Source organism: Amblyomma maculatum, chromosome 2, assembly GCF_055883805.1.
Source record: "Amblyomma maculatum isolate TAMU_Amacu chromosome 2, ASM5588380v1, whole genome shotgun sequence".
Classification (NCBI taxonomy): domain Eukaryota; kingdom Metazoa; phylum Arthropoda; class Arachnida; order Ixodida; family Ixodidae; genus Amblyomma; species Amblyomma maculatum.
The window spans coordinates 1,830,433-1,846,571 of record NC_139345.1 but is presented as its reverse complement, the minus strand read 5'-3'; the positions used below and the strand labels follow the sequence as shown (position 1 = coordinate 1,846,571).

The window sequence follows — 16,139 nt, the reverse complement described above, 5'->3', positions numbered from 1 at the left end:
CACCGCACAGAAGTCCATTGTAGACCTAACATGCTCCGCAGAAGCAAATCCGCACGGTCTTATGCACGTAGAGAGCAAACGAATGTGGCTCTGGTGCAGTGCGCGCACAGCGTAGGCGTCAGCAGGCATTTACTTGGTAAGTGAGATTGCGAAGCGCGTTATCGCGACACAGCTTCCTAGCTCTTCGTCGGCACAGCATCTTTGCTTGTTTCAGGTTATTTGGTTATCGGATAGTCTTATGCTCATCGCAGGCGAGTGCTCTGGATTGTATTAGCGTGATCCGGAACCTTAATACGTTTATGCATTTCACCTCCATCGAAATGCAATCTGGTTGCAACGAGAAAACTCGTGCTCAGCAGCCGAGAAATGTAGCATGCACTGTTCCAGGCATATTTTCCCGAAATAATGGCTAGTCAGATATGTTGCCGAACAAGTTCAGCAATATCTATAAGATGGAGATGAGTGATTATTGAGGTGGTTGGTTGCTTCCATGCTGGTCGCAGAACGGCGTTAGAACACTAAAACGGGAGAAGGAGGATGAAGATTACACTCATTTCGAAATATTACTTGTTTTTCCTCCTCCTCCTTCTCCTGCAGCGTTAGTCATTTGTTCCCTTCGCGCGCCCTATGGTTACGTACACTCGTGTGCCAAAGGTCTCTACGCGAAGGCTAGTGAAACCAGCTACGTCGACAAAACAGAGCTTACTTACATTGCTTTGTATACAGGCTTCTCTGAGCGTTTGCGCATATGCTACCTTAGTCAAGGCTCAGCGAAGCGGTGCATTGTGCGCGAATACCAGGCGGCCGGAGGAAGCCGAATCGCGATCAGAAATGTAGTTCACGGACGACGTTAGGATGGTCCCTTCTTCATAAAATGCAGCTCCTGTAGTTGCTTTTGTGAAGATTTAGTGAATGAACGAATTTTTATTCACAAACAGGGGAGGTTTTTTTTATGCGCTTAAACAGCTATGAGCCTATGAGCCTAACAGCCTAACAAATGGTACACGAAGACGCTCTGTGCTTTCGATAGCGCCACTGAGACAACCTGTGGATTCCGTATTTATTGCGACCACCCGATACCATTACATAGCTCCTAAACGTACTTACATGGCTTATTCGCCCAAGAGTGACCCCTTGAAATTGCAGCCCCAGGCGTGGCAACACGTGACGTATACCGATCCATAATATACGATATCGAAGACAGCTGAACAGTTTAGTTTTATTTCATACTGCGTAGCCATCTTCTTCCTCTCCTTGTACCCCGGATATTAAAATGCGATGAATGACATTTAATAAAGAATATAGAACAAATAACACCAAAAATGACAAATATTCTCTGACCACTGGCGGTAATCCAAGCAGTGTCCCCTTTTCCGGTCCGGGCGAAGTATGTCGTCAAGCGCACTAACCAGCCAGCTGTTGCTCCCCCATTTCCCCCCTTTGCGCAAGTGGATATGTTTGAGAAAACTAGGTCACATTACGGCAAACTTGTCAACCTGTGGAGATGCGGAGTATATCTGTACGTGTTGCGATTACGTACAGCGCAGAACTCCAAGAAAAGAGCATTTATCCAGGAGTATAGTAAATATTCAACGCTCGTACATAAAGATAGAATCGGAATGATTAAAAACTGCCTGTTGTAGAACAAAAGTACTTGATCAGGAACTTAGAGTAATGCTAACACACATCGTCAACAAATGCGCTTCTACTCATCGATCTTTAATAATTATGCGCAGAATATACCTGGGCGAGTTGGTACTCTGGCCTATTGCGGATCAGGCGGCGCGAAAAAAGGGGCCGAATGGAATTCTAAGCATTCCGACCACACATAGTTGTAAAGAGGTCGGAATTGACAACTTGACGCCAGTGTTGCTCTTTGAGGTACTAAAAATTAAAAAAAAAAAAAGGTATTGAAGGATTGCGCTGAAGTCTGCTTAGTGCGGAAATGCCGAAAGCCACTTTACAGGGATATTTTCACTGACTGCATCGTCATTGTCATCCCTAATATCATCATCGATATCGCTGCTATCATCATTATCAACTAAATGCACCGTTATTGTCATCGCTACTACTATCATTTTCATTATCACTAGTTGCAGCTTCGCTACCGCTTCGCTACCATCATCATTATCGTTATCGCTAACTGCATCGTCACTGTCATCTCTTCTATCATTCTCACGCTAGGCAAGGATAATTACTATCGGTTTCTCACGAGCCCAGCATAGAGTAGGGGTTTGCGCGTTCGGTTGGGAATCGGAGGGATATAGTAGTTGTATTTCCCGTGGAGACAGATATTTTTCTTAACGGCCAATTCGTGCGAATATTTCCGTAGCCCATGAGCCTAGAAAGGCTTTCTCCTAACGCATTTAGTCGCAATCTGAAGTGAGCCCAGAGAAAAGATACGTTACGCTCGCGGGATATATGCAGACCACAGAGTAGCGTTAACACCCGCACATGCAGCATGGCGGCCCATGTATGAAATGCGAGTTCAGGATAATAGCTTTAGGTAAGCGAAGCGTGAGAAAATATTTAACTGTATCGGACAGCAATGCTGCAATGCTGCAATGATTGGCCACCTACGTGACCGCCACAATCATCATCACCATTCGATTTGGGAACGTGCACCCGTTTGCAGCTATACGAGATGAAGAAGACGCACTGAGCTCGGTCGAAGCAAAGTTGAGGTCAGCAACAACAACAACAAAGCTTCGCTCTGATGTCATTTTGCTTCGCATCTACGAAAGAAGACGGAGCCGTAGTGCATTTTCGCTGCCTGGCGTCGGGCGCGGACATGGCGCCAACGAGAGTTCGCAGTCAGCGGCGCCGCAGGTACGTTGTTTCCTGCATGAGGATAATATAGCGGCGACTGATCGCGAATCCGCTGCAACAGCGACGCGGATTTGTTTCCAAATCTGCGCTAGGCCATTCGAGAGTTAGAACATGCTGCTCGAAGATTGAATAAGGGATGCTTAAATACCTAGATTACATCTCTGCCATCTATTACTGTAGTATATGATCGTACGCACACAGCTTAAGGGGTATATCGAACTATCGTGAGATCCTCTAGACTCCCAAAGACTTCGCAGCATGTCAGATGGCGCATTCGAAGAGATGTTAGCTCGTCAGAGCAACGTGGAGGGAAATGAAACGTGCAAGCTAAGGGGCGGATGAAAGCTAGGTGTAAATATGATACCAGGAGGTCTGTTGGGACACGCTAGCTAGAGCTAACACAACGCCGCCCAGCCTTGCTAGTTCTAGAGTTACTGGTGCGTCTAATACTGAACTCTCAAGTGTGCTCGTCCATCCTGTCTCTTCTTCCAGCATCTTAAAAATCGCCGCTGTCTATCTCTACATGGTACACACAAAACACAGCGGCCTTCTGTGGAATACCTCGCTTGCGAGCCTTGTTCCTGCGTAAGGACGTTCATGGCTGCCGATAAAAAGAAATTATTACTTCGGGCCGGTGTAATGGGTCGTTTCCCTTGTTTACACCACCTCGGCTGAATGCGTGTCAGATACGGGACTTTCGCACGGCTCTCTTAGCGCAATGTCTCTAGCCATGGAACGCAATCGTTGTTGCAAGAACGCGCGAGCATAGTACGCGTAGCGAGATGCGGGGATAACATAACACAATTGTCGGTCTTGGTTTCCGGAACTGTAACAGTGGACCGCGAGCCAATCCCAGGCAACCGCGCGCTTTACGCTTGGGGATAAGCAAGCCTGTGGGTGGCGCTGTAACAGACTGCCTATATTGTTTCATCTATAGTTTGAACACAACTGCAATTTGTCGTTACGGTCACAGACTACTGCACACAGCTGCATGTGTTACGTTACTCTGGCCTCAGACATCAATCTTCAATGGCAAGATAATTGCGAGACAGCAATAATCTTTGCATGCATAAAAAGGGGCTATTTATCATGGCGCCTGCAGAACGTCCTTCTGAAAATGCACTAGTCTTGAGGAGCGCTTCCTCGTGTTATCGCGAGAGGGATTGTTAGGTACCGTGGTTATAAGGAGAACAAGCGGGCATGGGTTTGGAGAACAATGATGTTTAGTCGCCATTTCGCTGTTCTGCTTTGCTCTGAAGCATACCGAAATGTTAAGGGTTGCACTGTTGACAGGACATCTGGGAAAACATATCGAATAACACGCATTTCATTGACTCACGGTGAAGAAAGGGTGTCGGCATATGCAGAGATGAACCAAAGAGAACATTGTTAACGTTATCTAAGTACTGACAAGTATGTGTTTTTCTTTCATTCCACCTACTTGATCAGTAGATACTGTTAAGAAATTGAATTGCTAAATATGGCTGTAATAAACGTTCAGTTGAGAAAAGGAGACTTGTCAAGACCGACAAAAATAGTTTAACCTACGTACATCCAAGGTCTTAACGTAGGTATTTTATTAGGCAGAAACGAAATCCCGCGAAGTTTAAACTCGACCACTAGCGTGCTCTGGGCGCCCAAAACTACCGCAGTTTAACCGCTCATCCGCAACATGGTTAACACCGGCGAATGTGCGCCTTCTGCACTGTCCGCAACGACGTTTTGCGTTATTGCTGGCTTCGAGCAATAGCCTCCTATATTATCCATTCCAAATGAGCCGAGATGAAAGGAAGTCGACCGTCGAGTTAAAGGTGGTGGTGGAAGAAAGGATAGTGCTGCGTTGGTGCGTCTTTGCCAGTTAGCAGCCACTCGTGTGCGCCGCTAGTGGAAGCACATTGCTTTGGGAGCTGTAGTTTCCGCTGATTGTGTTGGCGTTTCTATGAAGAATTGGCCTATGAACTGAAATTGCCTGACCTGTGAAAGTATTGAAACACTGAAACATTGAAATACATCTCTTTTACCTAGTTAAACGTCTAATTCTAGACAAGGAAGAACACAAAGACATGAGTCGTCTGCTCGAGCAGCGATACAGTCGGTACCACATGAGACTTCAGAAAGTAGGTTCTGACAAAGAACATTTCAGTAATTTTATGTCTTCAAGAATAATCTTGTGTTTGCACAATCGTCAACTTAGCTGACAAAGGCGTAGTATGTGCAGGATCGACCCGCGCATTCTCTATTGAAACTGCATATTAATACCGTGATCCGCTGTCTTGAATGTTTGAAGCATTTGGCTACGGCAAGAAAAGCATAATTGTGCACCTACTGGGCAGAAGTTACTTTTGCGTTGCTGCAGTCGCGGCTACCCTACAAGAAGGTATCGTTTTCCAGCAATCATGAATACGGAAATCGAAGCAATAGGTATACGTGCCTAAAAGAAGTCATTCAAAACACTCCAAATGCTGCTCCTTGCGGCCGCGCCGTGCGTAGAAAGCTGACTGAATGAGCCTCGCGGAGCTATGGATCGCTTCTTCCACCGAGCGTTAGGCAGCCCGAGCGGGTATGTGGGTGGCCAGGTTGCAAGCACTACTTTCCATCGAGCTACAAAACTAGATGCTCGCTGCAATGAATAAACTTTATTAAGGCGTTTCTCCGCGACGAGGCAGACGCATCACATGTCAAGAGTCGCAAGCGCATATTACCACGCTGGTAGAATCGCAGCGCATGAAACGGGAGTCTTGCGATGCGAGCGCTTCTTTGCAGGAAAATCACTTCATTGCGGCGAGCTCTATAGTTTCTGTCGTGTCTCGAAACCAGGACATTTTTTAGATAACAATTTTTAACTACCGCGCAGGAATTAATGACCGGGGCATGGAAAACATACGAAGCTCCGAGCCAATCATCACCGGCTGCAGTCAACGCGGCGAAAAAGCGAGATGTCAGCAGCCTTTGGCGCCTAATTATCTTGTAACTATCAGGAAAGCGAAGTTGTGTTCAGGCATCACCACTGGAGCAGCACTAGTGCTGGACTTTTTGCTACGGTGGCGCTTGGCACCAGCGCTTAATTTCGACGCATATATCGTGTTCGAGTGTTTTTTTTTTAATTTTATTCTTCTAGGCTTGAAGCAAGTCCGTTTATAACCCTGAATTTCGAAATCAGTCTTCAAGGGCGCTTAAAAACAGTACCTTCCCCTCCAGGTGCGTAGCCGCGACTGCAGCGACGGAGAAAGCACTTCTTAGTGAGCACATAATTATGCTCTTCTTGTTGTATCGAAATGCGAAAATATTCAAGAAAGCGGATAGAGACAATCATCTGCAGTTTCAATTGAAGAGAATGCGCCTGTCGACCATCGGAAATGAAGTGATTTGGACGGTAAGAACCGGCGCGAAATGTTTTACTTGCTTAGAATTAGACGCCTAACTTAATAAAAGAGGCTCACTTCAATGCTACTGCGCTTTATTGCTGACAAAGGTAGCGTGGTTTCTGCGCGCGTTATGGTTAGGAACGCCAGCATAATCAACGGAAAGTATGGCGCCTTCCTGCCACTAACTGCGTCAGGAGTGGCTGCATCTCCCCGCAGCGCGGTCGGCCAATGGGGCACTATTCTTTCTTTCTTTGTGGCCTTGACGCGGCGATTGTTATCCTTCGATCTCGGCGCCAATTACCGGCTACAGATAACATACGAGGAAATGATTTTGGGCAGCGAGGCAGGCAGGATTTTTCTGACATTTTACCAAGTTTTACTTATCTTTACTCGTTTCCTTGTGACTACCTTTGTTCGGTTTTAATATGGCGACAAACTCGCAGCCGTCTGTGAGCATATATTCTTAATTTTTTTTTTAGTTCATGAGATTTCTATAGCAAAAAAATTAATTTTAAAGTTTCGTAATCTGTAAGCGCATCGCAGTCTAAACGCTTCCTTTCCTGAACTCTGTATTTTAGCCGCTAGCAGAAATGTAGGCGGAATTTTTGAGCAGCTTAACTTTGTATAAACTTTCAACTAAATAAGCATACACGTGTGGTCATACTATAGCATTTCAACTTTCGTTATTAACGTCCTAAACAGTTTCCAAAATAAAAAAGTTTTTCAAAAGACGGCTAAGAGTGCAAGATGCCGGGCTAGTTGGTACTGCATAATGAAATAAAACAGCGCAACGAACGGGACGAAACACGAAGAAAGGGAGCGCCTGTGTCTTTGTCTCCCTTTCTTCGTGTTTCGTCCCGTTCGTTGCGCTGTTTTATTTCACGGCTAAGAGCTCGGCTGCTGCGATAGATTAAAAAAAAAAGGGGGACAAAATTTCATGCCTCAAATATAGTCGTTGGAATCAGCTTCGTGTGATTGTTGAACTACAATCCTTCGTCGTAGATTCCAGACTAGCCCACAACTAGATCAAAAAGTGAGCTCGAGCCCATTGAGGCAACCTAATACCTTGCGCCCCTTCCGAAAAAGCACTTAGAGCATTGATCGCATAATTTCACTTCGCTTGCAAGGTATTGGGAAAAGCAAGTTATTTGCAACAGCTCGACAACGGAGTATACGAAAGAGTTTCTACTGCTAGCATGTTTAGCGACTCCGCCGATCTCTCTGATCATGCGAGTGTCACTGGGTAGGTATAGGTATTATGACATTTCTACGTTTTTTTTTTTTTTTTTTTTTTTTTTTTTTTTTTTTTTTTACCGGCGCTAAGAACTTGCCAGCGTACTGTCTTCACAGAAACATGAACATTAGGGAAGACAGAAAACAACGCGAAAAAACAAGTGTGACCCCCAAAAATCCATGCACGCGAGCTGCTGTCAAATGTTTCCGAAGTCCGAGCCGAGAACATTTTCCTCGTCTTAAATACGCTTTGCTTTAAAAATAACTGAAACAAGCAAGCTGTTATAGTTATCGGTAACGATAAACATCCTTTATGTCCTGCCCTATCATTTACAAGGAAGCGATGGTGTTCATAATCCAAATTCAGCCATGAAGTATTATATGAACAGTAGAACTCCGTCTGTGTTGTTAAGTGGACAGTGAAACACATGCGTAGGCACCATTACGAGTCAATTTCAGGATCCCGAATCAAACTCTTTACTGTGTCTCATGGAGTTCCGTGTATGCGCTGTGGGAGTCTGGATGATATCGGCGCTTTCCTATCGTATCCGCGATTGCACCGTTCGGAAGTTTTTTTTTTTTTTAAGACACTAAGGTAACAGCGTGTTTTTGAAAACGCGATAAGAGCGCGAGCCCCTGCAGCCCATCGATGAAGTCATTTTTGTTTTCTTCTTTTTATTTTTCTTGCCACGCAGCACTGCGCCTAGCTAGGCGGCACAACCAGTTCCTGCTGGTGGTCACAGCACCAGTAAAAGACAACATAATCTCTGGACATTTTTCGAAACGCACTTGACATGCATGTCAAGTGCGTTTCGAAAAATGTCCAGAGAAATGTGCCGCATGCGGCACAAGCAGTGCAGAAGCGGTTCGCAGCTCAGAGGCTCGAAATGATGACAGTTCTAATGATGCCACTTGTGCGCAAATGAACTGTTGTCTGCAGCGCGCTTTGAATTTCGCTTCCATCGAAGCGCTGACTGCGCAGTCGAGACTGCACCCGCATCCTTGGTATCAGTAGTGAAGAGTGTTAGCCACTGCGCCACGGCGACAAAACACTCACGTCATGTCGTTTTTTGATGCGCAAGCATTAAGTGGGCATGTTTTCAAGGTCGTGTCGCAAGAAGTTTGTCGGCAGGATTACGTTCGAACAAAACGAGTGATAATAAAACGAATGGTTGCATTAGATAGAAGATGAAAAATATCATTAGGAAAGAAAAAACATTGTTGTATGCAGAACAATTAATTAATTACAGCCAATTAAGTCGATCAAACGTCGGGTATGTCGCGCAACCAGCGGCAGGACTACTTTCGAACGAAATGAGTGATAAGAAAACAATGGGTGCACTAGATGGATGATGAAAAATCTCGCTGGGTAAAAAATGTGGTGCATGCAGAACGATTAGTTAATTAGAGCCAGTTAAGTCAATCAGACGTCTGGCATTCACGTTTTCTATTGTTCATGTTTCGCTACCTTTCTCGGACATGCAAACGTTAGATGTTCTTGCTAGGCTTTGAAGCTCTGAATTAGTGCTATCGCACTGAAATGCCCCATACAAGTGTATGATTTACTTAATTCCCATTCGAAATACTCCCTCATCATTCCGTCGGTTTTGCCATACTTTTACACTTGCTTACTCGTGTGCACAAATATGTCATCACTAATAAAAAAATCTTGTGGGCACCTTTTGTGCAACATTGGGCTTTGCACAACATATGCTTCACAACTTCAGACGTTTATATCGCTCTGTTTTTTTTTTTTTTTTTTTTTTTTTTTATCCTCTTGCTTATTGATGTTCTCTACGTCCTGGGGCTTCGCAGCATGTCATCCGATGGGGCACCTTCGCACCTGATCAGCCGGTTCACGGTGTGGGACTACCTGGTGTTCGGGGGCATGCTGTGCGTCTCCGCGTCCATCGGCATCTACTATGCCGTCATGGGTGTCCGCAAGCGCGCCACCACCGACGACTTCCTCATGGGCGGCCGTAGCATGAGCGTGTTCCCTGTGGCCCTGTCTATCTTGGCCAGCTTCATGTCGGCCATCACGCTCCTCGGCACGGCCTCCGAGATGTATATCTACGGGACGCAGTACCTGTTCATCATCTTCTCCTACTGCCTCGTCATCCCCGCCACGGCCTACCTGTACATGCCTGTCTTCTACAGCCTGCAGGTCACGAGCGCATACGAGGTGAGACAACCCATAAGTGCATGCCCTTTCTTCAGCGCTTTGTCAACTGAGACCATTCGGAACTGCTCTCCTGCTTATAGCAAGAATCACAGAAAAACGTTCAGTACATGTAGGACTTGCGTGCATATTCTGTCGAGGGAAGAATACCGATGTAAACATTCCTTTCGTATACAGAAGAACAGCAGTGTTCATCTTTTAAAACAGAGCTTCAATACTTATTTGTGCTTCACGTTGTGTACTCCATCCCAGTAGTTCCTCTCAACCCTACCAAAGCTACGATGAGTGCAGAGGCTACGTTGTTACGCTGCGGAATGTAGTGCAGCTACAAGATGGCCATACGAGCATATGGGATGACATGTGCGCAAGCGCGCATTTGTGAAGCGTTATTTCAAATTGGTTTTTAGCGTATGTTTATGTTACATAGGGTACTTCTTCAGTTTAGTGTTCGCAACTTACGCGTACGATTCGCTTTTTTTTTTCAATATGGCGGCGCGCTTCGAAGCAGGACGTCTCGCTTCATAGTGTATACCCGTCGTACTTACTGAATGTTTCAGCACGTTCTTTGATCACAAACGGCGCATGGGGCTTCGGTTTGGTCTTATATCTCAGAGCAGCATACATTAGCATGTTTTTTTATTTGAGTCATGATTCTGTTTTTCTATGCCTAAGTAGTCGGCCTGCTGAAGAAATAATTGTTTGTCCGGGAAACCAGGTACACGCAGGTGCCGACACTAGGCTAAAGCTATCTCCATGACCTCGTTTGCATACGGATGTGACAAACAGCGTAATGTCAACAATATGTTATACTAAACTTCCGAACGGCTTGGCAGGTAGATAACGTCTATTTGTACTATTTTACAGCCATATATGTGTATACTGCGAGAAGACGACTTGAGGACGACGCGGCAATGAGAAACACGCTCAATGCACTCTCGCGGTCAGCTGAAAAGGTCTCCTACCTTCCGTACTGCTGAAAGTTAGTTATGGGATGGAGTACAGTGCATGAGTTATCCAAAAAGCGCAGACAGCGTGTATTTGTTCTTGAATGAAAATGGGGACACTGTTACTTGGGTAGAACGTACAGAGAAGACTGCGATGATTGGCACTTATAATTATGTGAGAATTTGCAAGTTCTATGCTTTTTTTTTTATGGTGCAATGCAATACTTTCCGCCTTCTGGTTATGATACTGTCAACGTAAAGTGAATATACGATGGAAGAAATTGTTTACAGCCCGTAGTGTTGGGTGAATTTTCCCAAAATGAGTGTTCAATATTGCTTGCTCCATGACAGTATGAAGCTTTATTCTCCAATAAAATCTCTCATGCCTGCTATCCGGTGACGAAGGTTATACGCTCTACGCGTAAGTACCCCGGCAGATTCCTTAAGCTGCTAGGAAGCGGTAACTCTAGAGCGGAGAGTTTCCCGTTTACTCTTCTGCATCATGCCTAGGCGACAGCTAGCAAAGCAAAGCATATCACGTTGCAGACGTGCTTCCACCGCGAGGCAATTCTCTAATGACGTCAAAGCCTGCCTTGAGCTGTCAGAATTCCGTTTTGAATTCTCTTATATATTTTTTTTTACCTGTACAATGGAAATGAAAACTGAGCTCTAAGCACGACCAGTGTTAAGCATTAAATGCAAGGTCTATTGTGCGATGCTGAGTTTTGTCAGCGTGCGCTTCTTCCCAGCCCTTGCATCACGGGTCGGTAGCATTAACACCGAATAAGAGCGCTGTCCCAAGCAGCGCCAGCGTTCGCGTAACCTCTGAGAGATGAGATACCGCTTCCGTCGGTCTGACGCGTGCATTCACTGGCAGCTTGCAGGCGGGGCCCAGCTTACTATGCACGGATGCTCTCTTTTCAGATGGGGTCACCTTTGCCCCCTTTGCCGGAACAAGTAATAACGCAAACCGAAAGAGCTTTCCTTGCTTGGTGCTACCGTGTATTGCTGGCCCTTCGCGACGAAAAGCTTTGTCTTTGACCCTGACACGGCTAATGGAAATTCCATAGGTGAACACGGGAGGGATTACAACAGAATATGGCGGAAAACTGCAATTTGTTTGCGGCGCTCTGGCTTGTTCTTTCATTTGTGCTGATTTTTAGCTGCAAAACGGGACATATGTGCACCAACTAGCTCAGCATAATACCGCATTATAGCGTTCCGTAGTCTTAGAGAAATATTTACTATGCGAATGCAGCGTAGAAAGGGGATTATATATTTAGACGCATTAATAAGGGGTTAATATGGCAGCTTTCTGGCATAAGCCAAAGTTGCAGTACGCAAAGATTTCGGTTCTTGAACCGCTGTCGGAATATTGTTGCCGTGGCTGAGTGTCCAACTTGGGACCTCGTGCCTAGCAATGATAAGCCATAGCTGCTCAGCCGCTAACGTTCACTACCTGTCAAGCGAAAGGCAGTAAGCGGCGGTGAGCCACAAAACGAGCGCAAGTGGCTCCCGCACGCCACAGGCATAGGTGGCTTGCGAAACAAGGTCGTTCGTTAGATCCGCCGCGTCAAACACGATCCCGCTGCGTGCTGAAGAACTGCGTTGAACGTTTCCGTTCGGCCCACTTCTATGCGCTCGCGACGGCGTGCCTCCACTTCCAGTGGAACGCGCGATGAATATGAAGTGACGCACTTCCGCTCGCGCACTCTTTCGGAAACAAAAGCTGTCCGAAAGTGTTTCTTTTCTTTTTCTACTAACGAACGACAGTCACATGGTGCGCGCAGGTGTCTGCGCTTCCGAGTACGGGGAGGAATGCAACGTTATGCTCAAAGCTTGGCGCAAACGGGATCGATGCATCACAAGGCACACAAGCACCTGGCAGCCTTAGTTTTTAGCAGTTTTCAAAGGAAGCGCCGATTATTATAGTCCGAAAGCAACGTTGCTTTGTTAAAGGCCCAATAACACAAAATCTAGCAAAGGGATGTACATCCACCATATCATCTGACCCACGAAAACACCTTGTTGAGCTGTGTACATTTGCGTATGAGGAACTCTTCTGCGCAATTTCCCTTAGAATTGAATTACCGCGTGTGCCATTGGACGACCGTTCGCGGATGCTAATGGTAATGCATCACATAAATCAAATGCGTCAACAAGAAAAAGAAAAGGTGATCGTTGAGCTGCCGACTGAATGGACATTTTGTTTTCCGTGGGGTCGCAGAAGAATGCGCGATAACATATATGTGCTGTATAAGCGCCCGAGGAAGCTGAGTGTCTTCGTTGTTGATTGTTAGCTTTGTTATGACAGCGTGCAACGTTAGTAAAACTGGCAATCATAATCTGTTTACCAGTGAAGGGTGAAATAATGCGCCTCCTTGGTGTAGAGCACACTGTTCTCTTGCAAGTAGTCACTTCGTCAACGGCAGTACACTCGAGGGGGCGTAAAAAGCTGCATCGCTCGTGCACAACGGCAAAAAAAGAAAAAAAAAGAAAAGAAAAACTTCATATGCTGCCTCTCTTCTCTGTTGCGTCATTTTCACCGTCTCAAGTGCAATTAGTACACACCTTAAACTGTAAATTGTGAAGCTTGGCGTGCCGAGCTGACAATGGGCTTCGTGGGACATCGTAGTGAACAGGTGCGGATAATACCTGCAGCCCCCCCACGTTAGTTTCTCCTTTAAAAACAAAGATTCTAACCTGAACATGAGAATTACAATGAAGTTTTGGTATTATGCAAGTAAAAGAAACTACTCGAAAGAAAGTGCGAGCCACACATTACTGTTTCTGAAATATTTTTTGTGTCGGACCATTAAGCTTCATTCTATTTCTCAAGCTCAGATTTAAAAATTTGTTCTTGAGAGGTAAATAAATGCGATGTGAAGAATTCAGTGAGCAATCTGGGCAACGGACGAAAGAGAGGACACATAAGCCTTTCATTTACGCTAAGGAAAGAGATACTCTAGGCCGGCAGCATGTCCCGCCTCCTGAACTGCGTGTCTAGTGCAGTAAGTTTATCTTAATGCGTGTATTCCGCTTAGCGCTACTCAACGTCCTATGTGTCCCATCTTACTTCCGTTTTCCAATATTTGCACTGAATTCTACATATCACGTAACGCCAAATAGCCCGACAGCATGCACGCCTGAAATAAACAAGACCCGTATTGCCTGGAGCTCTCCATCCCTACCATGTTCCTCAAAGCGGCATCAAACACCACGGTTTAAAATATTTACTAGTTTTCTTCAGATGCCGAAAGTGGTTCCCAAGAGCTAGCATGTGAATAATTTTCTTATGCACGACCCAAGCAGTTCGTTCTTTTCATTGCGTGCACATCCTTTGGCGATCCCAAGCGAGCTGTGACCGCTGCATACTAGAGGGATACTATTTCCCCCTTAGGGATAGTGAAAAAAAATTCACTCTGATATTTTCATCATTGCACAAGCGCAGAAAAAATTACTACAAAACTACTTGGATGCATCGATACCGTCTTTCTTTATTCTGTTTCGGCGCTCGGTATAATGATGAAAAAACGAAGACTCCCACATTACATCCGCACGTGTTCAACAAATATGTTATAGATGACTTTTTTGCGCCTCAGAAAAAATAAATGGTCATTTTCTCAAAATAACAGCTTGTGGAGCCAGCTCCGATTGTTCCGGATGTCATTTCTTTAGTACAATTTCTAGCTAAGCAATCATTTCTTGGTCTTCCTTTTGCATTTCTTCATGTGACGCCTTGCCATTAGCAATCGAAAATGGTGATCGACTCTTCAACGAACCCTCTGCGCATGTGGTAATTAGCTTTTATCGTAATTACGGGCGTCGCAGACAGCCAGCGCGGTGATCGGCCATTGAGCAACCGTGCGCAGCCAGCCGTCGTGCCAATCAAACTAACTGAATGTCAACGAGAGTTGCTGCATGATAATTCCTTGCTCTCGTGGCATGCCTCACTTTGGACTGTGAGGAGTTAGGATGCACCGGCAGCTTGGTTAATTTGTTGCCTGAGAAACTGTATTAGTTAAATAAATGTGCTCGCAGTTATGTTTTCTACGGTCTGTGCTGTCCAGGCCTGTGCTTTCTTTTCTTTTTTCGCTTCGTGGATATGAAGTAGTTGGACCTCTATGTGTAGACCCACATGGCGGGCCTTTCTCACGCAGAAGGTTCTCTGTCCAGCTGGCTCATAAATGGACCCAACATGCTCTTTATTCTTGCTGCAGATGTAATTTTGCTGAACTCTTGGTGGAATGAATAAGGCGAACCAGAAACTGCGCTCCTTCACACAGTTGGCAGAAAAATGGAACAAAGAAAGTTACAGATAGCGATGGAGCCTAAACATGCATTAGTTGGCCACATATGTTTCGACAGTCCCTTTCGTTGGCGTAATGCAGCTTTTTCAGTGAGTCATACGTTGGGGCTCAGATGATGTAGCACCAGTTTCTAGGCCAAAACAAAAATGACAAAGAAGTGAGAAGGAACAGATTAAGGACGCTTGCATTAAAACAAAAGGGAAAAAGAAAGGCACGCGCGCGTCATAACGGTAAATGGGTGGCCGGAACAGCCAAGAACGATCTCGCTGTTATAAACCGTGGCAAGGCCACGTTAGGCGCGTGCTAACGCACCCGTGCCGGATGCCATTCCGTTCTTCTCGCTAACAAGGGGAGGATCGGTGCAGTATCCACCACTCAAAGTTAGGCCTTATATCATGTGTCTCTTCTGGTCCATTGCGTCTCACGACGGAATTCACTTCTGCTAGAACAGTAGCCGTAAGCTGCACGTAGCTGCCTCTATCTTGCCGCCACTAGAGAAGGGGGACTACACTGACATCAGCAGGCCGACAAAGTCGTCTGCGTAGCTTCCTGACACACCGTTTGTTATCGTCGGTGGCGACCATTTGCTGTGATAGGCTTGATGTGACTTCCTGCCGCTTTTTTTTTTTACGTAATAACAATGACGAAAATCGCCCAAACAAGAAATCTGGCTGAAGGCATCCGAGACGATGAGACTTCCCAACAAAGCCAATCCAGTCGGTGGCCGCAACATTATAATTGGCCCGAGCTCGCTGGCTGCATGCCAATCTAGCCGCGTCTGGCCGACGGTCGTCGTCGTCTCTGGATTGGAGCACGTGCGCTGAACCGGTTGTACGCTGAATGCGCATGGGGGCGCGGAAGCATACGGGAGAAGGGTGCACTAGTCGCGTAAAGAAATAAAACCGGTCACACGCGTGGTACGCAAGAACGAAGACGCTTGAAATAACAAAGCAGATACGAAAGCCACGAGAGTTAACTCCTGAGGCCGGCGGCACTGGAGACCTTGCACCGCCAGATCCGGCCTCTTGTTTTCTTCAGTTTCGCTAGCTTGCTCACGCGCGTGTCGGGTCGAGTGCCTGGGCCACTCCGCACATTGCCAGCAAGGCTGAAATGGGCCTTTTTGCGCGCGAATAAGCGAGTCCGCGACGTTCTTGCGCGCTGTCTTCTATATATAAAGAAGCTTGCCGGATGTCACTCCTTGCTGAAATACATAAGTGATTTCCTTCAATCCGTACTCCCGCGTGCATGACGACACTACGCCCCCCCCCCCCCCCCCCCC

General features: G+C 46.0%; 1 protein-coding gene across 1 annotated transcript in view; it reads left to right on the top strand.

The window, feature by feature from the left end:
- LOC146197820 (sodium-coupled monocarboxylate transporter 1-like) overlaps positions 1 to 16,139 on the top strand; it is a 54,577-nt gene that overhangs the window by 10,151 nt on the left and 28,287 nt on the right. The window contains exon 2 of the mRNA XM_084593051.1: positions 9,243 to 9,609. Coding sequence (XP_084449177.1) covers positions 9,244 to 9,609 — 366 coding nt within the window. The 5' untranslated portion in view covers position 9,243. The remainder of the gene's footprint in view (positions 1 to 9,242; positions 9,610 to 16,139) is intronic.